At 39.9% G+C, this 27,951-nt stretch overlaps 1 protein-coding gene across 2 annotated transcripts in view; it reads right to left on the bottom strand.

Annotated features, from left to right (window-relative positions):
* PSMB2 (proteasome 20S subunit beta 2) overlaps nt 1–20,049 on the bottom strand; it is a 34,210-nt gene extending 14,161 nt beyond the window's left edge. Inside the window, exons 1-3 of one of the 2 annotated variants that reach the window (XM_068965647.1) lie at nt 19,853–20,049; nt 15,488–15,610; nt 12,371–12,441 (exon numbers count right to left, since the gene is read on the bottom strand). In XM_068965647.1, coding sequence (XP_068821748.1) covers nt 12,371–12,441; nt 15,488–15,610; nt 19,853–19,943 — 285 coding nt within the window. In that variant the 5' untranslated portion in view covers nt 19,944–20,049. The remainder of the gene's footprint in view (nt 1–12,370; nt 12,442–15,487; nt 15,611–19,852) is intronic. The other variant, XM_068965648.1, reaches the window with a different exon arrangement.
* Between the last annotated feature and the right edge of the window lie 7,902 nt (nt 20,050–27,951).

Raw genomic sequence — 27,951 nt, 5'->3', positions numbered from 1 at the left:
TTTGGCTAGATTAGGTGGTATAACTTTAAAATTTCAATGTTAATTTTGCCACTTTAATTAAAGAAAGACTTTATACGTATACTGGAATTGCAATGTTCACTACTTCAAACACTTCTAGAAAATCTAAAAGATTTTAGCAGCTTCCAGCTGTTCTTGTGACCAAGTAGCTTTCCCAGCTCTAAAAGATTACGGATGGGGATAGTACTGGAGGTGAGGAAGAACTCCTTATCTGTAACGCCTAAGCAATACAGAATCACTTGCACCTTGACTTTAATCCTCTTTGACAAGAATCTCTTTTAAGGAAAACCATCAGTCTCTTCTTTCTAATAACAGGGGTGACTACAGTTTAAGTAAAACCATACAGAGTTTATAAAAGGCTTCAACTAAATCCTGAGAGAATTCTCTGAGGCTGCACAGAATAATTATGAAAGGAGGGAATGCCCTAACCAACTTCACTTTTACATGTGGAATGTGAATATATTATAAATTCAATAAGTATTACTGAGCACTTATTATGTGAGAAGCATTATGCTCGGTGATGAGGACAGAAACCTGGATCTGGAAGGAGCTGACAAGACAGACTGGAGTAGCAAAGATTTCAGCTGGAGGAAACAGCATTTGTGAAGGTAAGGACACAAAGGAACGGGGAATACTTGGGTACTGGGGAATATGGGACATGTATACTTAGTGAAGCAGGTGGTTTCAGTAGAAAGCAGAGAGGAACTGAGATAACAGGAATTGGAAAGATACTGCCGTTGGCTTCCTAGACTATGAAATATGAACTTAAGGGGAGTTCCCTGGTGGCCTAGTGGTTAGGATTCCAGGCTTTCATTGCTGTGGCCTGGGTCCAATCCCTGTCTGGGGAACTGAGATCCTGCAAGCCATGCAGCTGAGCCAAAAAAAAAAAGAGTTTCTGTACATAAACTATGGAGGAACCAGTGAAAACCACCCCCATTCCCATGCCAGTATAAGCCTTTTTCATGTCTTAGAACACTGCACAAGCAGTAGGGATGGAGGGAGACATGTGGAATATAAAATATATTTAGAAGGCAGAATAGATAGGAATTAATGAATAGTGAAATAGAAGCTGAAAGAGAAAGAGGAGTTAAGAGGATGCTCAAAAAAGGGAAAGGTGATAGAGCAAATGTGAAAAACTCAATTTAGACCCAATGAGACTTAAATTGAGCTGTTCAGAAGCAACTGGAAAGAAAAAATAACGTACAGCTGAAATCATGAGACTGAATGAAAGTGTCAGTGTTAGCTGCTGCTCAGTCGTGTCCGACTCTTCGCAACCCCATGGTTTGTCCATGGGATTCTCCAGGCAAGAACACTGGAGTGGGTTGCCATTTCCTTCTCCAGGGGATCTTCCCGGTTCCAGGAATCGAACCCAGGTCTCCTGCACTGCAGGCAGATTCTTTACTGACTGAGCTATGAGGGAAGATGGAAGGAGTCAGCCAATTGGAGGGTTTTATTTACACAAACACACATTCCTATGTTCACATGTGGAAGACACCAGAGGAAACAATTACTACAGGACACACCATGGCAGAGATATTCTCCTTAGGTCATCATGAGAGCACAAAGAAGCTCTCGTGAGTAACGAACATATATGGGGAAATACAGAGTTTCCCTGGAAAATGATATTTTTAAAATGACATATGCCAAAAGTTAGGCACGTGTTTTTGTGAAAAATAAGGACTCGAGGTCAAATGTGGCTTTAGCACTTTACAGTTGTGTTACAAAAGACAGTCCACTTGGCCTTGAAGTTTCAAGTGCCCCATCTGAATATGGGGACAGTCCTGCTTGCCTGATAGCTGCAAGGAATGAAAAGTGTTCATCTGTGTTAAAAGTTTCTAGAATAAGGCCCAGTAAGTAATAGGTGCCTAATAAATGTCAACTGAATCTGAATTTTACAAGCAAAAAATTAAATACTGTGTATATTTCAATTTTTAGCAAAATTATATTCAATAATTATGAAATTTCTGTAAATTTTACCTCTCTAAAACCATCACTAACCCCAAGTTTGAGTGGTTCTTCTATTAAAGTTGTAATCTCATCGTAATTAGAAGTTCAGAAATTTAATGAGTTGAAATGTAACATGGCACAGCTGCCTTATTATACCAACTAGTTAACACAGTATTTGTTTTCTACATTAATTTTACTTGCTAATCAAAAATACTGCTTTCTCCCAAATAACATCAAAATAAAATTGCTGATTGTGCAATGGTAAAACTAACAACACCATATCTGCAACAAGGTCACTTGAACTGTTTTTTTCATGAGCTGGCAGTTTCCAAGGAAAATTATGGGTTGGACAAAAAGGTTGTTTGGGTTTTTCGATAATAGCTTACAGAAACACCCAAACGAACTTTTTAGTCAACCCAATATAAGACTCCGTATACCTTCATTGGTTCCCAAAAAATTCGAGGGCCAAAGTCACACTCTGTACACCGCAAGGCAGATATATATTAAGTTGCATACGGTGAACGTGCCCATGAATATCTTTGCTTGGGGTTGTTGTTTTGTTTTGCTACACTGCTCAGCTGTGGTGTATCAGTTCCCAACCAGGGACTGAACCTGGTGTGTGGTAGTGAAAGCCCAGGATCCTAACCACTAGGCCACCAGGGAACTCCCACCCATGAGTATCTTTGAATGTTGAGCATGTGTCCTAATTCATCTCCCTGAATTAATAAGTAAGTCGCTGGAAAAAAAAAACTACTTAGGGCTACACAGAATTGTATGTTTTCAGATGCCCACAGCAACTAGAAAATCCTGGGGAAAAAGACTATTAAGAAGCCCTTGAACTAGAACACAGTGCTCCCCAATAGCAGCCTAGGCCCAGCACAATGGACATGAAAGCTCCTCATTAGTCTTCGGGCTTCCTTCTGTGCTGTGTGCTGTGCTCAGTCATATCTAACTCTAGCCTGCCAGGCTCCTCTGTCCATGGGATTTTTCAGGCAAGAATACTTGCCTGAGTATAACAACCCTAAGTGGGTGGCTATTTCATCCTCCAGGAGGTCTTCCCAACCCAGGGATCAAACCTGCATCTCCTGAGTCTCCTGCACTGCAGGTGGATCCTCTACCACTGAGCCACTGCTGCCGTCTACTTTCCCCAAATGATCTACCAAAGAGTGGCCAATGGTCTAACGAAACCTCATCTGATCATGCTAACCTCCTCTTAGCCAACAAGCTTCCAGAAAGGCCCACTGCTTTTAGCACAAGAGCTTTTTTTTTTTATCAGTCTTCATGACATGGACTAACTCTCTAGTTTCAATCTTTTACCATTCCCCTAAAACTGAGCCATATTTAACAAACTACTTTAGATTACAGATTTTGTATATATCGTGTTTAGAGTAAAAACTATATGAAGTTATGTATTTCTATTTGTTTTTCCATCAGAAGAGTCCTAATTCGTATCCAGTACCCCACTAGTTAAAACTTGTAAAAAATGAGGAGTAGGAGGCTCAAGAAAACTATTTGTGCCTGCCCCAAACATCATCAGACAATGACTGTGCCAAAGGAAATGGCAACCCACTCCCATTTTCTTGTCTGGAGAACCCCATGGCTGGGGGAGCCTGGCAGGCTACAGCCCAAGGGGTCACAAGAGTCAGACATGACTTAGCAACTAAACCACCACCACCACCAACCTAACCCTCTCTCACACTCCTCTAGGTCTGCACTTTCAGTGTTCCTTTCTGCTTCATCTTAGCCTAATGACAGCTGGTCCTTCAACAATCAAGTTAGGCTCAGTTTACAGAGCAACTACCTGTAAGGCTATTGTGGTACCTGTCATTCTGCAGTATAGCTATTTATTTCTCCACCACCCCATCTGAAGGCACATCCTGAGCTTTGCACATTTCTTCAGCTCCCAAGGACAGTGCAGGCTATAGATTTGTTGAATGGATGGCTAGCAGCACCTATGGAACTTCTTAGCTATATTATACTGTACAAATTAGGAGGCATCAGAAAAGGAAATGTGAAATTCTGGCCAAGTATTTCAGTTAATATAGATTCAGATTACTTCCTCTCCCTTCCCTTTTTCTTTCCTATCTACTTCATGCTATCTGCTTTATTGCCTACACTCAAAAGTAATGGTAAGTCTGAGACTTTTTTTCCATTTTTAGCTTTTAAAAAAATGTGTTATGCTTTCCTAACCCTTTACTCTTCCTTTTTACCCTTTACTCTTCCTTTTTATGCTATTAAACTTTTTTGGTGAAATAATACACTCACATAAAAGTGCATAAAATATACACATATGGTTTAGTGAATAAAGTGAACATACATTCAACTACAACCAAAGTCAAGAAATAGAACAGTCAACTATTTCTCCCTCCAAAGGCTTTGTATCCCCCTGTGGGGATCAGCCCCTAAATTCGTATCTCTGCATGATCCTGGTCCATGGCAGGTAAAGAGAAGCACTAAGATGCCAGGGTACATGTGTATTTGTATCTGTGAATATGTGTGAGGGCATGCCCACACAGGCCAAGGCACTGGTTTAAAGCAATCTTAAAAGGTGGGGTAAATCTGTATTTCTAATGGTAAACACTTTGCTGCTTAGTAAAACAGTATTCTACTGCTTATGGTTTAAACCAAATCCTAACAGGAAACCACATAATTTTCAAGATAAAAGTTTCAAAACAACACAAATTTAAGGCAAATTACTTATACTGCTTCACCCCCATTGTGGACAGGAAAGATGCTCTAAGTGAAAAGTTGGCATTATGAGGTTACACAATCCCAGCCACCCAACAGGCTCATTCCACTCAGCGGAGAATAGGGGTTCTCTATGCTCACAGCAGGCATACAACAGGGTTGCACATATATGCTCTCTGAGCGAGAAAGCAACACCTTCTCACATACAACCCCCTGGAGAGAGATGGGGAAGGCGAGGGGGGAGGACTTTACACCTGCAAACTCCTAACTCTGTCAGCGCCAGGACTGGGAAAAACAGCACATATTTCAAAAAAAAAGAAAAAGAAAAAGAAAAAAGGTTTCCCGATAAAGCTAGCAACTTTCAGAGAAGGATGTTCTTAAGTCATTTTTTTCCTAGGAAACTAGTGGGCGCAATGATTCAACATCCAAGTCTTTGTCTCCTTAATGGACTGAGTCAAGCCCTAATGACTGTATAAATAAACTGCTTAAAAGGGCAGCTGTCAGAATTCTTATTCTTCTTGGCAGAAAAACACTATAAGCACAAAGTGTTGTCATATTAATTAAGGCATTTGAACTTCAGGGCACATCTGTCCCTAGGCCTTTGGATAATCAAAAAGACCACTAAAAACAGAATGGTGGTATCTCCAATGGGTCAGACATGAGTCACTTCCAACCCTGAGAGATTCCAGTGAGATGTGACTTGAAATGCACGTTTTGCAATACCATTGAATGTCCATCTGTATGTAGCCATTTAAGTTTTTACTCTATGTTCTATTAAGGCTAGTAGATAAAAGTAATTAACAGATATAACTCTTGGCCCATAGTGAAAATCCAGCTAGCTGACTAGCTAACTGAGGTCTGGCAGGGAAGAAAATAGCTCTCCAGGTCTTAAAAACCATTGACTGCACTGAACTCCATGAGTTCCAAGAGGAACGTCTTGGTTTTTTTTTTTCTTCTTCAATTTCCCCATCACCAAGAGTGAGCCAGCTCTGTCTGTCAAGATGCCCAGGCTGCGTGGCAGCAGTGTCAAAGGCTGCCATTTGCTCCAAGGCACTGCCATCTGCAGCAACACAACATTTTGTCTCCGGAAAATAAACACATCTGCCTTTGCCAGCGTCCTCCCACTGTGTCGCCCATCTGGAGCAGGTGAGCTAGAAGGCAAGCCTGGGCATGGGTGAGATGGGCGAGCAGGGAGATGAGGCCTCAAGGGAGAAGGCACGTGCAGGAAGAAAGCAGTGCTGTGTCATGTCACATCCTGCTAACCACATTTGCCAAAAAGCTTGTGAAATTACCCTTGTTAGTGATATTTTAATCACAAGTAACAAATGGTTGGTTGTGTTTAGGGGACAAGACCTGCAAAGCCAAGGTTTTACCTGGGCCATCTGTTCACAAGATCACATGACCTCACCAATACCAATAAACAGATGATGTCTTTGTGTCAGCCACCAAAGGCAAGAGGACAATATTGTCCTTTGAATAGAAGGCTCAAGGCAACAGGGTTTTTCTAGGACAGGAGCGTACAATACCTGCCTACCATTAACCAGACTGAACACACTCAAATTCAGGCCAGAGTGCTGAGACAGGTCACTTTTAGAAATGATTGATACCTGAAATTCTTTCCTATATATTCTTTCCCTTTCACTTAAAAAAAAAAATAAATTCAAGTCTAGCTATGGTCGTTTTAAAAAATGAATTTATTTTTGGCTGCACTGGGTCTTGGTTGCTGCAGTCAGGCTTTCTCGAGTTATAGTGAGTGAGGGCTACTCTCTAACTGTGGTGCAGGGGCTTCTCTTGTGGAACACGGCCTCTGGGGCACACAGGCTTCACGAGTTGTGGCACGTGGGCTCAACAGTTGCAGCTCTTAGGCTACAGAGTGTGGGCTTAGTAACTGTGGTATATGGGCTTAGTTGCCCGACATGTGAGATCTTCTCGGACCAGGAATCATATCCATGTCCGCTGCACTGGCAGGCGGATTCTTAACCACTGGACCATCAGGGAAGTCCTAGTTATGGTCTTGATGTCAGATTTTTTTTTAAACTGATGTATAGTTTTAATTTACAATCTTGTGCTTTTTTCAGGTGTACAGCAAAGTGACTTCAGTTACATACATTTACTTTTTCAGACTATTTTCCATTACAGGTTATTTTAAGACATTGAATATAGTTTGCTGTTGTTCAGTTCACTAAGTTGTGTCCAACTCTTTACGACCCCATGGACTACAGAATGCCAGGCTTCACTATCCTTCACTATCTCCCAGAGTTTGCTCTGATTCATGTCCATTGAGTTGGTGATGCCATTCAACTATCTCATCTTCTGTCGCCTCCCTCTTCTCCTGCCCCCAGTTTTACCCAGCATCAGGGTCTTTTCCAATGAGCCAATGCTTCACATCAGGTGGCCAAAGTACAGGAGCTTCAGCTTCAGTATCAGTCCTTCCAGTGAATATTCAGGATTGATTTCTTTAGGATTGACTGCTTTGATCTCCTTGTACTCCAACACCACAGATCAAAAGCATCAATCTTTGGCACTCTACCTTCTTTATGGTCCAATTCTCACATCCATACATAACTACTGGAAAAAATCATAGTTTTGACTATACAGACCTTTGTCAGCAAAGTGATGTCTCTGCTTTTGAATACTCTGTCTAGGCTTTTCATAGCTTTTCTTCCAAAACCCTTGTTTCTTATCTATTCTATGTAGTCTGTTTCTGTTCATCCCATACTTCTAATTTAACCCCTACTCCTCCCTTTCTCCTTTGGCAACCATATGTTTGTTTTCGATGTCTGTGAGTCCGTTTCTGTTTTGTATATAGATTCATTTGTATTATGTTTTAGATTCCACATATAAGTGACACAATAAAATATTTGTCTTTCTCTACCTGACTTATTTCACTTAATGGGATATTCTCTATGTCCATCCTTGTTGCTGCAAATGGCATTATTTCATTCTCTTTTACGGTTGAGTAATATTCCACTGTGTATACATACCACATCTTTTTAAACCAGTCATCTGTTGATGGGTACTTGGGCTGTTTCCACGTCTTGGCTGTTGTAAATAGTGCTACTACGAACACTGGAGTACATGTATCTTTTCGAATTAGAGCTTTTGTCTTTTCTGGCTGTATACTCAGGAGTGGGGTTGCTGGATCATACGGCAACTTTTAATTTTTTAGGGATACTGTTTTCCATAGTAGCTGCACCAATTTGCATCCCCACCAATATGTACAAGATCTCCTTTTTCTCCAATGTTCTCCATCATTTATTATTTGTAGACTTTTTATTTTTATTTTTTGACGGTTCTATGCAGCACGTGGGATCTTAGCTCCCCAAGGGGAATCAAACCTGTGCCCCCTGCACTGGGAGCATACAGCCCTAACACTGGACCGTCAGGGAAATCCCTATTGTTTTTAGACTTTTTGATAATAACCATTCTGACTGGTGTGAGGTGATACCTCAATGCAGTTTTGATTTGCCTTTCTCATTTCTCTAATAATGAAAAGAATCCACCTGCAATGCAGGAGACCCCCATTTGATTCCTGGGTCAGAAGACTCGCTGGAGAAGGGAAAGACTACCCACTCCAGTATTCTTGGGCTTCCCTCATGGCTCAGCTGGTAAACAATCTGCCTGCAATGTGGGAGATCTGGGTTTGATCCCTGGGTCGGGAAGATCCCTTAGAGAAGGGAATGGCTACCCACTCCAGTATTCTTGCCTGGAGAATTCCACAGACTATATAGTCCATGAGGTCACAAAGAGTCAGACATGACTGAGAGACTTTCACTTTCTAATAATTAATGATGTTGACTCATTGGAAAAGACTCTGATGCTGGGAGGGATTGGGGGCAGGAGGAGAAGGGGAGGACCGAGGATGAGATGGCTGGATGGCATCACTGACTCGATGGACGTGAGTCTGAGTGAACTCTGGGAGTTGGTGATGGACAGGGAGGCCTGGCGTACTGCTATTCATGGGGTCGCGAAGAGTCAGACACGACTGAGCAACTGAACTGAACTGAACTGAATGATGTTGAGCATCTTTTCATGTGTCCGTTGGTCACCTATCTATCTTCTCTGGAGAAATGTGTATTTAAATCTTCTTCCCACTTTAAAAAATTTTTTTTGATACTGAATTTTATGAGCTGTTAATATATTTTGGATATTAACCCCTTGTCAGTAACACCATTTGCAAATATTTTCTCCCATTCCGTAGGTTGCCTTTTATTTTGCTGATGGTTTCCTTCACTGTGCAAAAGCTTTTATTTTGATTAGGTTCTATTTCTTCATTTTTGCTTTTATTTCTTTTGCCTTAGGAGACTGATCTAAGAAAACATTGCCATAATTTATATCAAAGAATGTTTTGCATATATTCTCTTATAGGAGTTTTATGGTGTCATGTTGCATATTTGGGTCTCTAGCCATTTTGAGTTTATTTTTGTACGTGGTGTGAGAAAGTGTTCTAATTTCACTGATTTACATTTAACTGTCCAGCTTTTCCAGTATCACTTGCTAAAGATTGTCTTTTCTTCATTGGATATTCTCACTTCTTTTGTTGTAAATTAACTGACCGCAAGTATGTGGTTTATTTCTGGGCTCTCTCTTCCATTCCAGTGACCTGTAAGTCTGTTTTTGTGCCAATATCACCTTGTTTTCATTACTATAGTTTTGTAGTATTTGACATTAGATCTTTAAATCATGCTCTCTGGGAGCTGAAAGAAACTATAAAAAGTACCCATATGTTCTTTCTCCCAAGGTTTTTCATCTAGCTCATGGGAGAGCTGGTGCTATACCTCCTGTATCAGGAATGATTCAATTACACTAGTTTTCAAACTTTATATCTATAATTTCCAATATGATAGCCATTAGCCACAAGTGGCCATTGAGCACTTAAAATGTGACTAATGTGACTGAGGAACCAAAGTCTTTTCTTTAAAGAAACAAAAGTTTATTTCTCTTTCAATGTTCAAGAGACTCTCACGTAGGAACTGAATTTTAAATAAAATTGAAGTAAGTTTTTTTATTAAAACACAGTTGATTTACAATATTTTATCAGTTTCAGGTGTCTAGTATAGGGATTCAATATTTTTATACATTATACTTCATTTAAAGTTATAAAATAGCTACATTTCCCTGTTTTACAACATATTCTTGTTGCTTATTTATTTTATACAGAGTAGTCTGTACTTCTTAATCCCATGCCCCTATCTTGCCTCTCCTCTTTCCTATCCTCACTGGTAAGCAATAGTTTGTTCTCTGTATCTGTAAATCTGCTTCTGTTTTGCTATATACATTTATTCTGTTTTTTAGATTTCACATACAAATGGTAACAGAGTATTTGTCTTTGACTTTTTTCATTAAGCATAGTATGCTCTAGGTCCATCCACATTGTTGCAAATTGCAGGATTCCATTCTTTTTTATGGCTGAGTAATATTCCACTCTGTGTGTGTGTGTGTGTGTGTGTGTGTACACACCCCACATCTTTTTAATCCATTCATCTATTGATACATAATTTTAATTATTTTAAATTTAAATACCCATATATGACTAGTAGCTACCATGCTGGACTATGTCAATCTAGAAAAAAGCTGAGCACATAATATATGATGGATGTTGGTTTAATTCCTCATTTAATCTTCATAATAACTCCATGAATTAGGTACCATTATTTTATAAGTAGGGAAATTAAGCTACGAATTTGTTCAAAGACACAACTAGCAAGTCAGTGGGCAAAGATTTAAACCCAGGTAGTGTAATTCCAGATACTGTGTTTAACCAACAAACTAAACTGTCTGTATCTTAAAGAACCAATTTATATAAGATTGGCAAACAACACAGCACATAGCAAACTGGAGATCAAACAATTTGAGCTACAGACATGAAATTATGCATGGTAACTGGCTGACTCAAATAAGTATCATGTGCCAAATGGTGTGACTATATAAAAATGCCAAATCTAGTGATTTTGTACTTATTGGGAAGACTGAAAAACCACCATCACCTTTCTCCTTATAAAAAAATGCCTGAAATATGAATTAGTATTTTAGAACAATCTCATTTGATTAGAAGGTGGCAGAGCAGGGACTGGATCTAGAAGCGCAAGGCAGAGGCAGCCAATGTTTACTACAGCCCCATGTCACTGTCTACAAGGGATATTTATTTGTTAAGACATCAAACATTTCTGCTAGGAGATTAACTGGATTCACTATATTTGCATAAAGCACACTGCCACTCTTATCTCAATTCTAAAAGGAGCTTAACTCACTTAATGTCTGTAGCATTTAAGACAAAGTGTTTATTGTGCCCAAAGCTGGAATTCTTATTCCAATTCTGCCTGGCAAGTCAGAAGGATATTTTACACAGCAAGCCACAGTATACTCTCTACTGAATACCACAGGAACTTCTAAGAAGCAGGAAAGGTTGTCTCTGATCCATTTACCTCTCTTGGGGAAGAGTAAATAAGAAAGGCCACTGATCTTTCACCCAGATTAAAACGATGTATACAAATTTATCCCCAATTTATACCCAATTCATCCTGTTTTTAACTTCTATTCAAACTTCACAATTTTTCATATTGCACAAACTCCTTGGTCGAAGCTAGCAAAGAGAGATTCTATTTACTGAGAAGTTCTCAATTCAGTATTAGACACTAGAAAATAAACTGCTTTAAAATCTATAAGTAACAAATCAAAACCTGTACTTGTTTTGATTTGTCATAAAACAGCTTAAATAAGTACAGATTAAAGAAAAAAATTATGTTCTAGAAACACTACTGAAAAACCAAGTAGCTGTCAAGGTAGAATAGGCAAGTAATTATGGTACCATTAGTGTAGCTTTTGCCTAACTTGCTGTGTGACCTGGAGCTAAACTCTTTGCCACTTTATGCTTTTCATTCCTATCAGTGATAGAGAATTAACTACTATATATCTCAGCAGACTAGTGAGTAGATTAAATTATTAAGCAAAACGCTTTGGGCAAAAGTCATATGAATGTTAAATATTCTGATTTACAAGCACTCATTATCCTAGCACTCCTGTGGGGTTTAGGAAGTTATCACGATTTCATAGATGAGTAAACAGGCACAGGGGTAAAGTCACATGGCAGAGCTCTACTTACTCAGTCCCTGTGGGAAGGGAATAATAGACACCTTTAGCAATCATAAACTTTCTTGGCACATCCTACACAATCTTTAATACATTCAATCCTCTTTTCCCCCTTTCTGTTTTCATTGAATCTTTAAGATGTTGCATCTGTTAACATGCTGTCAATGGAACAAAGACAGTTCTAAGGTAACAATAAGGCCAGACTAAGTGAAGAGGAATAGTTCTGTGTGCACTGGCAAGAAGAAGTCACAGAAAGACACCGTTACTCTCAAAATAAAATTTGAATATAATAGTATTTTAAGGTTTCATCTCCACCACCACATAATCCAACCACAGGAATTAAGAAACATGGTTTGCTGTGAAAACACTGAAAATTAAAAGGCCACTGCCAGACCTTCCTGTTGGTGTGCCCCCTCCAAATTCTCTGCAACTGTATGTTCACCCTCTGGGCTTTAATTAGCAACTATGCAGAAAGAAAAAACAAATCCCACAAGACTGAAGAATAACAAGTAGCAATAGGAAGGGCTCAAGAAGGCCAAATAAGGGCAAAAATACTACTCGTGTGTAACAGCAATAGAAAAGAAGCATAGATTTCTCTGTTCCTAAGGCTGCTTGCTGTATTGCTTACCCGACTCCGAAGATAGTCAGCCAGGTTTCGGCGAGTGAAATTAGCTGCTGCCGTGGGAGACAGTTCATAACCTGGTACAAGAGATAACATACTTGTTGTCAACAGTTGAAAAATGAAAGTGAAAGTTGCTCAGTCGATTCTTTGCGACCCCCTGGACTATACAGTCCTTGGAATTCTCCAGGCCAGAATACTGCAATGTGGGAGACCTGGGTTTGATCCCTGGGTTGGGAAGATCCCCTGGAGAAGGGAAAGACTACTGGAGTGGGTAGCCTTTGTCAACAGTTGGGAAATAGCTAGTTAGTACCGGCAGTGATTACTGGGCATAAAACAGAACCAAGGTAACTATTCTACAGTGAGACTGAATTCATCCTCCTGATTAAGCTATTCATTCAGCAACAGACTGTGGTTTCCTCTGTAGAAGGAAAGAGGTACACATATATACAGATGTTTTATATATATATATATAAAAGAAAGAGGTCTTGAGATGATAATGTTTTTAGTTTATTTTAAAAAGATACTGGGAAAGAGAGGCTGGAAATTAGAATAGCCTCAGCCATACTTTATAAGGTTTTCTTTTTTTAAAGTAATTTTATTAAGAAGCGTAATATGATTTTCAAAAGCACAAGCCACAGGGAAAAAATTGGTTCTACCGCTATCTGTAACATTTTAAAAACAGAGGCTCTCCAGCATAAAACCTCTAAATAAATTTGTAATGCCAAGCAAAGTACACCCCAGAGTAATGGCATCAGATGTGCCTTAGTAACACACTCTGGACATTAACACTCCAGCATAAAATGGGGCTAGTGTCAAAAATCACAAGAATGACCCCAACTCAGCAGACCCACAAGAAAATGCCAGTTTGGAAAGATTGCATGTGATTATTTCCTACAACACTCACAATACCAGCGTCACATCAGGTAAGATGTGGATTAAAATTCTAACAAACATTTATTGAACAGCTATTATGTTTCAGAGCTTACACTAGGTGCTTTCACATGTATTACTGAATTTCATCCTTAGAAGTCTATTAGTTCATGTTAAACTATAATGAAAACAACTCTGAACAAGCAGGAATACTTGTCAGTTCTCTATCTAACTCTCGAAACAGTGCTAAGGATTTCACAATTATCTTAAAAGGCAGAAAAGTCTGATGCCTGACCATGTGCATATAGATTTTCTTTCTTTCCCTTATTTTGGCTCAGTTATTGAGCCCCTTGGACTGAAGGAGATCCAACCAGTCCATCCTAAAGGAGATCAGTCCTGGGTGTTCACTGGAAGGACTGATGCTGAAGCTGAGACTCCAATACTTTGGCCACCTGATGTGAAGAGATGACTCATTTGAAAAGACCCTGATGCTGGGAGGGATTGAGGGCAGGAGGAGAAGGGAACGACGGAGGAAGAGATGGCTGGATGGCATCACCGACTCAACTGACATGAGTTTGAGTAAACTCCGGGAGTTGGTGGACAGAGAGGCCTGGCGTGCTGCAGTCCATAGGGTCGCAAAGAGTCAGACACGACTGAGCTACTGAACTGAAATGACTGAATTTTAAATGCACAAGCTCTATTGTGTAGGGTTACATACACAAAATACATTCAATAGGTAACTTAAGGAGTTTTAAGGGCAATTTTAACCATATACAATTTGTGTTTTATGCATTGACTTTAGACCCTGAGAGTTATGTAACAGAAACTTGTTTATCACTCCGCCCTCTCCTGGGCCAGGACAGGGAAGTATTGCTCTATCAACTGTACTTCAGAAATACTGGGATCCTTCATGGAGGCCATGTAGACAACAAGTAGTCATTAAAAATAATTATTAAAGTATTTTACACATGGCACTCTGCTCAGTGTTATGTGGCAGCCTGAATAGGAGGGGAATTTGGGGGAGAAAAGATACATGTACATGTATTGCTGAAGCCCTTCACTGTTGCACCTGAAACTATCACAATATTGTTAATTGGTTATATCCCATTAGGAAATAAAAAGTTTAAAAAAAAGGATTCTAAACTTGCTTAAACCTAAATACTACATACTTTAGGTTTCTTAACAGCAGGAACTGAGCCTTATTCATCTTTGAATTCTCTGTGATACTAGGCAGAAGGCTTAACGTGGATGAGGCCCTCAAAAACATTTATAGAACTGAATGCATGATGCTAAGCTTACCACCTAAAAAACTATACAAATGGATCATACCCAGCCATTTTACACATACAATTATATTAAAATTAAGCTCCTTAATTTATACTAGTTCTATGTATAACAGTATTATTACACTGTGAAGTAAGTAACTGGAAGGAAGGTTCTTTTCTGCTGAAGCATCACTATAAACTTCCCTGGATCAAAGGGCTAGTGGCTAGTACTATTTCACAGGAAGGCTTTCCCAGTGGATAAGAGTTTATTAGCCCCAGAGAGTTCACAAAATATCTCACAAAAATTCTAATTATCTCCCTAGACAAGAACCTACCAGAGAGGCAAGGCAGAAGTCTTTTATGACACAGTAAATCTCCTATAATTATACAGAGTCTAAAGTTTACAAAGCATTTTCATACATACTATTCATTAATATAATTATAACAATACCATTTATTTGTTTTTTGACTACGCTGCACAGCTTGTGGGATCTTAGTTCCCCAACAAGGGATCGAACCAATCCCCTCTACAATGAAGTACAGAATCCCAACCACCTGACTGCCAGGGAATTCCCAATAATGCCATTTTAGCGATAAGGAAAGTAAAGGTCCAGAGAGGCTAAGTGATTTGTCACATAAAAAAACAGTATAACCAAGTTTAACTTAGGTCTTTTAGTTCTGAGATTTCGTACATACTGTAGCTCAAGTCACATTCTCTAACACTTAAAAATCTTATATCATCATGCTCATTTTTCAAGGTGGGGTTATTTTTATCCCCCATGTATCAGTGTTGTAATAGTTCTCTTTTCTGCTCTGGGATTTTTGTAGAAAATCCTTAGGACCAGAAGGAAGATCTAACTAAGGCTTTAAAAATAGTAAGACTCAAATAAAAATAAGAGCACATGTATAGAACTGCCAGTATAGAATATTCTCTTTCAGTACACTTTAAAGACAAAACCACCAGAGCCACATTCTAAGTATTACCCACCATTTCGCATCTTATAGAGCTGCACATTTTTCTGAATATATTCTGCAAACTGTACAGTGTCTCCAGCCTCTCCAACACACAGGAGTAAGATTTTTTCACTCATCTTAAACATCTTGTCATGATCTGCTCAAAGAAAAAGCACACAGTGTTAGAAATTACCTTAGCAGAAAATTATTCTTATTACATGGCAACTACAAACAGGTTTATCAATTACCATATTGAATTTTATGAATAACTTTTATGAGACTTTGATGGGCAACTGTATCAATTACTTTCTTTCACTCGCCAGGTTAAATTCATTTGCATATTTTATTAACATCAATTTCAGGTGGAGAATATATGTAAAAGTTGGTAACTGAAAATACACATAAAAACATTAAGGCACTTGAAATGCAATGAACAACAACTGAAGAAACTGAAGGAATCAAGCCAGTGGCCATTGTCTTTAGGCTCAAGATTCCAAAACCCTGAAATGTCTTTAGAAATATGAATGTAAATTATTATATAAACAAAAGCATATATGAAAAGAATCAATGCTGCAATTAAGAAACCATCTCAAGGAAGAACAAAAAATCAACTAAGACTATAAATCACCTAAAAAAGTAAACCAACTCCATTTACAAAGCAAAGAGAAAGTTACAATGAGTGCCAAAGCAAAAATCCTAACAAATATTGCACTAAGCTATTTAAAAATACCTCAAAAATCCCAATACTCTAATCTTATCTAGCTGAACCAGACACATTCAGATTAAACAGATAAATAAATACTCAGATAGAAATTAGTGCCCAAGGAAGAAAACTCTATATTCAGTCCGTAGCTTCAGAAAAAAGCTAAATCTCCCTATCTTACTCTCACTTTCACTTTTCATTTTTCAAATAGTGCTGAATAATCTTCGCTGGGAGACATGCTTCCTGTTTGAAAGCTTTTGAAACGTCAAAATCTCTTAACAGGATTTAAAAAACAAATGCTATAGTCAAATACTTTACAAGTATTTGAGAACTGGAGATACCAGTAATAAGGATTCCTAGACTTTAGAGGGGAAGTGCACACAAAATGTGCCTGTAGTATCAAGCTGCCTTGAAACTCCTAGATTGAAACACTTTTATTTGTTAAAGGCTACAGGAGATTAAAAGACTATGACTTTAAAGATTTAAAGACTGTTTATGAAAGAAAAAATTCACGTATAGATAAATCATCTATGCAAAGAAAAAGAACCAAAAGAGTATTAGATGCCGCTAGCATCTGAGTTCCTGCAGTTGCAGAAGTATGGGCAATTTTTATTTCTTTCATTATGCTTATGAATATTTCCTATAATATTTATACTTCATATGCATCATCTTTGTACGAAAATACTACTTAATATGTTTATTGTCATAATGAGAAAAAAAGCTTCATATCGGGGCGGGGGGAGGCCTGTTTACAAAGAATTTATGTTACACTTAGAAGAAATGCTAAATTTTGAAACAGTAAACTCTTCAACTGTTCAATTTTGAAATAAACTTAATTCAAGGCCAAAATAGTGTTTTTTAAACATTCATTGTATAGTGATTGGTGAAGGGGGTATCAAAAAGAAAGAAAGATGCTAACGACTCCCTAAATCATGCAGGAAACGGGCTATGTAGCTCAAGGCAATTTCTCATCCTTAAAAAAGAACATACAAGATCCACATGCAGGAAACAAGTGGACAACAAAATAAGCAAGGTAAGCATACAATACTCTAGACGGAACCCAGGAGATTTTCGGAGTCTGGGCTGAGGAAGCCTAGTTGAGCTCAAGTCTAAACTTATTATCTGCCCTTTCTAAGGCAGTTTCCGGTATGTAAGATGAAGATACTGTCACCTACCCCTGCCTAACTCATAGGTGGGGAAAACTGTACAACATTATCATACTCAGTGTGAGACGATGTGGTTCAGCTTACACATGCTACAGGAATTTGGGGGGTAAAAAGAGCAATCTGTGTGAGCTGAGGCACTGTGAGAAATTTAAAAGCAATTCTACCCAGGCCAGAAGATAAGAGAAATGAAATGGGGCATATAACCAGACTGAAATATTGTGCCACTTTAACAAGCAAGCAATCTCTGGGAAACATCTTCTCTATAGTATCAAAATATCTTACAGCAACAAACCTAAAAACTGATTGGAAGCGTCACTCTCATTTTATACCAGAAGAATAATGAATCTCAAAAGGTTAATTCATTTTCAGCCTACCCTATATAGTTTCTTTATGAAATGAAAGGAAGGAAAAAGTCCTTATACAATTCCAAAGCTTCTATCATAAACATTTTTATATCTGAAAGCACTATAGGGAAAATTAGAGCTAAATACAATTATTTTCAACCATTTTTAAAGAACTAATTCAAATTCATCTTCCTTCTATACCACAGTGATTTCTCTGAATACCATAAGGATTTACTTTTGAAACCATTAATTTAAAAGCTAGGGACTTCCCCAGTGGTCCAGTGGTTAAGAGCACCTTGCAACGCAGGGGATGCAGGTTCAAACCCTAGTTGGGGAACTAAGATTCCACATGCCTCAGGACAACTAAGCCTACATGGTGCAACTAAGACCGAAAGCAACCAAATAAATAATGTTTAAAAAATAAATAAATAAATAAAAGCTAACCTAACACTCACTGGTGATACTTCTTATCATACAAAATCATCTTGTGATATTTATTTCCTGGTTTTCTTAATGTCTTAGACCCCTTTATGGATTATACCAAATACACTGCATACCCTGTAACACCTAAAAGCACTGTGTATGTAAGTAGGCTTAAAACACATTCTATTTTTTGAAGTGGCTTCATATATATTATTGTGAAGAAACAGAACACCTATAAATGTACTGAATTTGTTACTGCTAAACTACTTCATGCTAAACTCACCTGCATGTCAAAGGCCTTAGTATTCAAAATAATGAACAAATTTACCCTTAAAAAACAAATTGACTCCTTTGGAAAACATGGTTTACAAGTAAAACGTCTACAAACTAATCATGGAATTTCATAAAGTAATTTGACTTAAGGAACACAATCCACACCATAAATGTTTAACAGTTTGATAATTTTCCTTTCCTTAAACCAAGAATGAACTGTTACCTGCCCTCAAAGCCATCCCTAGTCTCTACAACTAGAGATCTAGTTTCTTCCTCTGGAGTAGATAAAAACAGTCTCTGCTTTCTCTGCACTACCTGAGAAGTTTGAATGTACTTTTCATACGCAGCATATTTTTCTAGCTTGTGTTATAATTCTTTGTACATATATCTGAATCCCTTATTAAACTGCAACTTCTAAGATAAGGGACATCTTAATAAGACATCTTATTTTTCTCTGCATCCCTTCAGCACCTAGCACTACAACAGACATATAGGTGTCCCAAACCTATTTGTCAAATGAACATTAAATCATCTGGGCCAACAGATAATACTTTTTCAAAAGTAGGATATCTATGAATCATGAAAACACACTCTTTAAGATTCCACAGACAAGCAACCAAAATCTTTTAAAAATATGGAGTCAAACTGCACACGTCTGAACCTGGGTTTTGTCAGCTGAGGCCTTAAGCAAGTTTCTTAACCTCTATGCCTCCTGTCAATGTGACAGCATCCATTTCAAAAGGTTAAATGAATTAATGTAAACTGCTTAAAATAACACGTATACAAGCGCTCAGTATGCTTACTACCAGGTATCTGTCATAGTGTTAAACATCTGCACAAAACTTTATCAACTCAATCCTCTCAACAAGTTTTGAGGTTGGTGTTACTAACCCTGATTTAGCAGATGAGGAAACTTGGGCACTGCGAAATAACTTGTGCAAAGTCAAAAAGCAAATGAGTGATGGGGCTCCAGTTTCCTAACTCCACTAGCTACTTAAATACAAGGAAAACTAGGTAGCCAGTGCCCTGAAAAAGAAGGATCAGAGCTAAGACTAGGGAAGATACAGGCAGTGGAAGGGAAATGGCAGGTTTCTAGTCCCACAATCTCTCCCCGGGATCCCACCTTGTGTTGTCACAATCTAACCTCTTCAGCATTGACAAGAAGAAATTTATCAGAAACTAGGGGATCTAGGAATCCTGGAGCCGGCCTGGCACTTAAACACTTAAACTGAGTTCCCTTAAGCAACTCTCGCCTAGCAAGTATTCAGCTAAAGCTGAAGCACAGTACTGACCCAGGAACCCTGGGAGGAGCCAAAGTCAAGGCCCTAAGCCTGTCTGCCTGTCTTCTAATTCTAAAACTACGCAAGAGCTGACCAGGGCAGTCGGGGTTCTAGGCCCAAGACCTCCCCGGTACTCACCCAACCTCCCACGAACTCCTCCCGGCTGTCCCTATACCCAGGCCCGGCCTGGCCTCCCCTGCTTCCTCTCACCATCCTTCATCTGGACAATATTGCTAGCAGCCACCCGGTCGGAGGCGACAAGGACATAGTCGGGACCCTGGATGCCGATGAGGTACTCCATTGTAGCAGGAGGCCGGGGACTGCAGGTTCAATCGAGCGCGGGGCTGGACGGCTTCTCCGCCTCACGGGTGAGACAGCACCTCCGAGCAGAGCTCCGCGCGTCGCAGGCCCCGCGACAGTCCCGGCCACCGGCGCTCCCGGATGACGCACAACTGTCGCGAGAGTTTGGAAAGTGGGGGTGGTGTTTGGTGCGTTAAACGCTGTTCTCGGCTTCTGGCCTGTTCCGGTCTCTTGCGATCCGGGCAGTACGGGGTACTTGCCTTACGTAATGTTACGTAATACTCAGTTTCTTTATTTATAATTGGGAGTTTAAAACTCGCTTGAGGAGAAAATCACGCGCTGTATACAAAGTGCCGAGCACATGCGTCTGCCAAAAGGTGTGCGTCTTTAGCTGGCAGTTTCCCTTCGGTTCTCGGCAAAATATCTCCTGAAACCCCTTTCCTGCAAGCTAAATTAGAGAAAAATAAACTTGAAATTTGAAAGGAGCCCTTTTTACAGGTTTCATAATTGTAAAATATGACTGAATTAAAGATCTGAATATGAAGACAAATAATAAAAGATGTGTTTATGTTCTTCCAACCTCAAATTATATGTAGTTGCTACCTCTGATAGTGATTTAAAGGGAGTACTTTCACTTTTTATTTTATACACATCTATATTATTTGAATGTTTCACAGTGCTCAGGTATTGCTCGTATGTTAATAGGAAAAAGTACAGCCATCCTTTTACATGTTTCAGCCATTCTGGGGAAAGCTAATATATTCCATGATTAGTTTCTGATATTTGAATGGTCTGATAATTGAGTCTTCATACTAATCATACTAGCTTATTCAGAAATGGAAAACTGGTTACAATTGTATCTCTAAACACAACTATGCAATTCTCTCGCTTCTGCAAAAATGTGCAGTCCCTACTCCCTTCTGAATCTTTCTTCCAGCTCTCTGCCCAAGCAGGAACACAGAACCTGAGGAGCTTGGGGCAGCCAATCTACCATGGGATTATGCCAGAGGCAAGTGAGGTCATTAAGTCGACCATCTCACTATGAACACAGATGCATCCATCATCCTGGAAAGATCCTTTCTTAAACACCACTGGGGAAGCAGTTTCTTAAGCCTCTCTCCCTTTCTGTCATTTTGTTTGTGTTTTACAATTGCAAAAATTACATAGTTATACTATACATACACAAATAACACAGAAGTGAAGTTAACTCTCTGTCCTCCTCCCACCAGAGGTAAATACTTACCAGATGTCTGTATCCTTCCAGAACTTTTTTCCTTTGCATATACCAATATTTATCTTTTCATCCATTCATTCATAAAGGCTGCAGAATTTGAATTGGAAAACCCAATTTTTTAAAAGGACCTTAAAAAGAAAGGACCCCCAAGCATCTTATAAGCTGGCCGTTCATCCTCCTCCCCAGGAAATCCCCTCTAGCTAAGTCAAACTAGATTCTCTAACTTCTCATTATAATAGAAGAAAGTCGATTTTCAAGATATAACTTGTTCTATTTCACTGAGAATTAGGGAGAATCCCTCCTTCATTAAAGTCTTAGAATAACTGAATGTTAGAATTAGAAAAAGTGCCTGCAGAGGTTCCAGAAATGGCATGATATAGTCAATTTTTCTGTAAAGAACCAGATAGTATTTTTGGCTTTATAGGTCATCAAGTATCTGCCATAACTACTCAGTGATGCCATTGTAGTGCAAAAGCAGCCATAGCAAATAAATAAATCAGTGAACATATAAATCAGTGAACATGGCAATGTCCCAATAAAACTTTATTTACAAAACACAAGTGAAAGGGAGAGGTGGATTTGGCTCATGAAACAGTTTGCAGACCCCCAAAGTAGTGGGAGGCCTGTGAATCAGCACCTAACTCTGGTCCCAGGTCTACCTCTTCCAACTTTGGTGCAAAATTCATTGAGCCTGAATTTCTTTACTTAAAGGGACTTTCAAAAGAGAGATTTGCTTTTTGTTTTTCTTGAGATGGGAAGAAGATGCAGGCTTGCTTGGCTCCATGAGTATAAGAAGTCATATCCTGTTCCTTCATGAACTCTGGGAAGTTTGGCAGGATCATAAAGAAGAATGACTGCAGTGTACCTAGGGAATGTGGTCATAGTATGGGAGGCTACCAGCTTTGCCAAGACTCCCAAGCTTGACATGGAAGCATCAGTTTAGCCCATACTCAAAAGACTCTGTGAGCTTAGATAGTAAGGTTGGGACCAAGACTGGAAATCAGTGGCCTACCCCTAAATATTCACAGATATTAATAGATAATGTTGATGCCCTACCCATATCCCTTTACCTACTTGTAGTAGCTTCCATACCCTAGCTTCTATAAATCTTGATTAATAACAGCTCACAACTTTGCCTTTCTTTGGAGAACTTCCATCAACCCTAAGAGAGTCATTTTTGCCTGGGAGGCTATGAACCAATTCCCACTCCCCAATCATTGACTTACTGACACAGGGATAAAAGATCAATTCCCTTAACTTAATGCAGAATATAGGTTGTCCTCCAGAGTTTCAGATTAAAGCTAGACTCCAACCGAGACGCATTCTTACTTAACTTTATTCCTGCCCTATCTGGCTTCTGTTACTCCCTTTCTCCTACTTCAGAAGCTAAAGGCAATTCTTTAGCAGATATGCATGCTAATGGGCTTCCCTGAAAGCTCAGTTGGTAAAGAATCTGCCTGCAATGTAGGAGACCCTGGTTTGGTTCCTGGGATCGAAAGATCTGCTGGAGAAGGGATAGGCTACCTATTCTAGTATTCTTGGACTTCCCTTGTGGCTCAGCTGGTAAAGAATTCGCCTGCAATGCAGGAGACCCCAGCTCAATTTCTGGGTTGGAAAGATCCCCTGGAGAAGGGAAAGGCTACTCACTTCAGTATTCTGGCCTGGAGAGTTCCACAGACTGTATAGTCCATGGGGTCCCAAAGAGTTGGACACGACTGAGCAACTTTCACTTTCACTTCATGCTAACAAGCTGCTGGGTCTAAAGTCCTTAGGCAAGAACCTTTTACAGAACAGAAAAACAAAATTATGGAGGGATTCACATATTGCATCATAGGTACACAATCTGGCCCCCAACTTCATATTTTATATCAATCAACATTGCAGGGAAATGGAACAGTTTACATCTAAGCTAGAAGAAAACAGCCTGGCTGTCCTAGGTAGTAGACTCAAGAAGTTGTTTGAGCTTGTTTTCTTGGTCAGGCCTGAGAAAGCTTGGGTCATATTTCTCGAATGGCTTCAAAACTCTTTTTATGAGTTTTGGCTGAATGAAAAATCAAAAGGGAAAACAGAATTTTTAAAAATTTCCATATTACTGGACTTCCATGGCGGTCCAGGGGTTAAGAATCTGCCTTCCAATGCAGGCCACGTAGATTCCATCCCTGGCTGGGAACTAAGATACCACAGCTGCTGCAGGGCAGCTAAGAAGGCACACTGCACCTACTGAACCCTCGCGCCCGCAAAAAATATCCCACGTACTGCAACTAAGACCTGATGCAGCCAAAAATAAACACTTTTTAAAAAAGTTTCCATGTTATTATGAAAGACTGACTGTTTTTTGAAGTCATGGTACCAATCAAGAATCTGTTTTAAACCTGCCTAATCGATAAATGAGAGTTCTATACCCTTGGTAACAAATCACCAGAACAGGTTTAAATACTTTTACTCAATCAATATTGATACATCAGTCAATGACATAATGAACATGCTTTTTTTGCAAGCCAATCACTCAGTGACAGCTCCTTATTTCTAAGTCAGCCAGTCAAGACTTGACCCATTCCAACAAACATACTTCTGAATGCCAACCAATGAACCAAGTGTTTCTTGGGTTTCACCCAAGAAACCACACTTATTAAGATTATATCAACCCCTCATGCCTCTGAAAATCTACAGTCTCTGAATTCCATGCTCTCCCAAAATTCTAAGATGAACAGTCTGCTTTTCTGGGAGAAACTAAGCCTAATCAGCATGTACGTAAGTAAGCAATAAATTAAGCTTTGTATTTTTTGTTTTAGAGGCTGAGTGGTGGCCTGGTGGTCTTGTCTATTGACACATTGAGGGTCTCTAGCTCTGAGCGGGTTCAGAATAAGAAAGTGCTTCAGCAGTGTCAGGCTACAATATAAGCAGCCTGGCTACTTGGGCCCCTAGCTGACTGTGTATTACTACAGGTGTCTTTGGTAAAGAAATATGCCATATGAAACTTCTGTTAATCCACAATGGGAGAGTTGTAGCTCAGATTTCTGACTCTAGAGGAAGGGTATACCATCTGGATAGAAGTGTCTGACCATAGAATGTTGAATGACTATGTAGTTTGAATTTCTCATTATGAGCTGAGTTCTATCTAACCTACCAGATTATAAGGTGAAGTAGACCCAGCAGTAATACATCATAAAGCAAAAGTGAGACATCTAGGATCAAGTCTGAGCAAGTCCAGAGAGCACAAGTAAACTGCACAAAGAGTTTGGCAGGGATAATTGATGCTAATCATTATGAGGAGAGAGGGCTGTGCTACATAATGAGGACATAGAGGAATATATCTGGCACCCAGGTGATCTACTGGGGCATCTCTTGGCACTCTTATACCCAGCTGAACTACAAGTATAGCAACCATGGCCTGGTAAGGATCTGGTGACCAAGTGCCAAGACTGGACACCTTAGAAATGAGGGTGTGAATGTGTATCAAATTATCACATTGTACACCTTGAACTTATTAATGCACAGTATTATATGTCAAATATATCTCAATGAAGCTGAAGGGCAAAAGAAATTAGGAAGTGGGTCAATTTACCAGGTAAGCCAAAGGGGAGAGAGGTCTAAAATGGGTGGCAGGGACTTCCCTGCTGGTCCAGTGGTTGAGAATCTGCCTGCCAATGCAGGGGACATGGGTTCAATCCCAGGTCCAGGAAGATTCCACATGCCACGGGACAACTAAGCCCATGCCCCACACCTCCTGAGCCGACATGTCGCCAAGACTGAAGTCCACATGCCCTAGAACCTGTGAAAAAGTGAAAGTGAAGTCATTCCGTCGAGTCCAACTCTTTGGGACCTCATGGACCGTAGCCTACCAGGCGCCTCCATCCATGGGATTTTCCATGCAAGAGTACTGGAGTGGGCTCCCATTTCCTTCTCCAGGGGATCTTCCCAACTCAGGGATCGAACCCAGGTCTCCTGCATCGTGGACAGACACTTTACCATCTTAGCCACCAGGGAAGCCTAGAACCTGTACTCCACAGCAAAAGAAGCCAACGCAATGAGAAGCCAGCACACGGTAACAGCACAGCCAAAAATAAATAAATAAATAGAATAAAAAATAAATAATAAAATGAGTGTGGGGGGGGTTTCCCTGGCAGTCCAGTGGTTAAGACTCAGAGCTTCCGTTGCAGGGGGTACAGGTTCAATCTCTGGTCCAGGAACTGAGAGATCTCTGGTCCAGCCCATAGGCCACATGGTTTGACCCAAAAAATTAAAAAATAAAATGAGTGGCGGTAGAGGAAGATGGTGAATGTCAATTACAGCTCATAGACAAAATGTAGCAAGAGAGGCTATAGTTTGTTCCACTAAACCCTACTCTTGTAAGTTTAGAATTGGTTGGTCAGAATTGTGACCAACCATGGCCCTGAAGAAGCTATGCCTAGACAGAGTGAATTTAATATGAGAAGAAAGTAGAGCTGACTGGGGCAAAGGGTGGACTGTAGATGCTCTATCTGTGTAAACACCCCCCCAGCTATGTTGGTTAACATAGTTGGATAACAACTCACAATTGCTATATTAGTCTGCTTGGGGTACCATACAAAAGATTACAGCCTGAGTGGCTTAAACAGTAGAAATTTATTTTCTCAGTTCTATAGACTAAAGATCAAGGTGCCAACAAGTTCAGTTCCTGGTGAGAGCTCTTTCCCAGGGTTACAGATGGCTGACTTGTCACTATCTCCTTACTTGGCCTTTCCTCAGTATGTGGAGAGAGAGAAAGAAAGACGGAGGGAGGGAGAGAGTTATATCTTCCTTTTCTCTTATAAGGCCTCTCATCCCATCATGAAGGCAAACCCTCATGACCTAATCTAATCCTAATTATCTCCCAAAGGCCCTGTCTCCATGTATAATCATACTGGTGGTTAGGGATTCAATATATGAATTTGGGTAGAGGACACAAACAGTCAGCCTAGAACAGCTACCTCTTTTCTAGAGAATTATCATCCCCTCACCTGAGAGGCTGCACCCCACCTTGAGCAATAACTCATTGACACAGGGATACAAAAGACTGGTTCTTTTGCCTCAATGGGTAACCCATGTCTCCAGTTTCATTTGCTTCTGCCAGTCAGAACCCACTCGCCTGGGACACTCTGATGGACCTTTACTGACTATAGCTTCCCCTTTGGCCCTGTCTTTTCCTCATAGGCTGGTCGTGACATTCAACCACTGCTATTTATTAGAGGTCCTTGGTTTCATCTCTCAAAGCTGCCCTTGCCTCCTTGATTACATCTGAAATATGCTACCTGCCCGTCTGGAACAGGCCCTGATAGTCCCCAGGTTTTGGGCTTATTAGGCCCACATTGTATAAAACACTCTCTTCCACATTCCAGTCCCATTCTTCTCAGCCTTGGTGGTACTTCTGAGGCTGTTCATCCCAGTTGGGCAAATACATCATTTAAACAGTTCATTTTTCTGTCTTCCATATTTAACTGATGGTTAGACACTTGAAGTCATAAGCAGCATTTCTAAATCCTCATCCTTTTGTACAAAGCATCTTTCTATATCACATCTTTGGCCTTCATAGTACCTACTTTTACTTCAGCCTGGATGTTTATCTTTCCTCTATTCTTTTTTTTTTTTGACCACACCATACAGCTTGCAGGATCTTAGTTTCCTGAGCAGGGATCAAACCAGTGCTCTTGGTGGTGAAAGCAGGGAGCCCTAACTGCTGTTCTGCCAGGTGATTCCCTCATCACATTTCTATTTAGCACCTTCTATGTCAGGTCAGGAAGCTTTCTTCCAAACACATGTTTCTTGTATGTCCATAAAATGATCTCTGTGCTTACCAGTGATGTTTGTTATGTTTCAGAAAATTCAGTGCCTCCAACTTGGAGACACAATGGAAATAGTGGTTAAAATCCTGTATTTGGACATAAAACAAGTGAAAGTTTCAATCCTGGTTCTACCACTGACAAGCTGGAAGACCATGACCAAGATGCTCAATGTTTTTGAGTCTTCATTTCATTATCTACAAAATGGGAAATAATAGCACTTAACCTCAGGGAGTTGTGAGGATGAAATGAGATAAAACAAAGTGCTTAGCCTAGTGCCTGGTATACAGTATGCATTTAATAAGTGATATTACTAATATGCATTCACCATCTTCAAAGGCAGTTCTTCAACCTCCAGAGTTATCTGTCAGTTATGCAAAGGACCAATCAATGCATAGTAAGAAATGTCCATGAGAGCTGTCCGCCACTGTGGGCATGGATGTACCAAGGATGTATCAGAAGGAAGTTCATTACAGGAGAGACTGGGTCAGAGGGAAGTGAGGCCAGACAGAATGCAGGGTACAAATCAAAGCAAAGAAGTGGGAAGGCAACCCATCCAAGTCTCAGCTGGAGAGGCAGGACAGGGGAGAAGGCCAGGGATGGATGATGTTATGTTTGGGATAGCCACAGAAAGATTAAAGTGCAGATGGATGAACTGCACGGATTCAGAATGGAAACCCCCAAAAGCAGTATCTTTCATGGCCAAGGTACCCTGAGGTGATAGAAGCAGTGTTAGAGGAAAAGAGCCAGGATGGATAAAAAACCTTTGCAACTTTCAAATTCTCTTTTCTGCTTCCCCACTACTGATCTGGGAAGAAGAAGTTTGGCTTTCAGTTAGAAGGTTTTGAGATCGAACCAGTCCTAGGGAAGAGGTTAAGTTAATAACCAGGAACCTAGAGACTGGACAGAGGCGTCTATGACTACATCTTGTGCTCCAAGCCTTAGTTTCTCCATCTGGAAAGAAAGACTTGTCCTTG

Source organism: Capricornis sumatraensis, chromosome 2 (genome assembly GCF_032405125.1).
Source record: "Capricornis sumatraensis isolate serow.1 chromosome 2, serow.2, whole genome shotgun sequence".
Taxonomy (NCBI): domain Eukaryota; kingdom Metazoa; phylum Chordata; class Mammalia; order Artiodactyla; family Bovidae; genus Capricornis; species Capricornis sumatraensis.
Note: the sequence above shows the minus strand (reverse complement) of the source record. Positions and strands in the feature narration are given on the sequence as shown.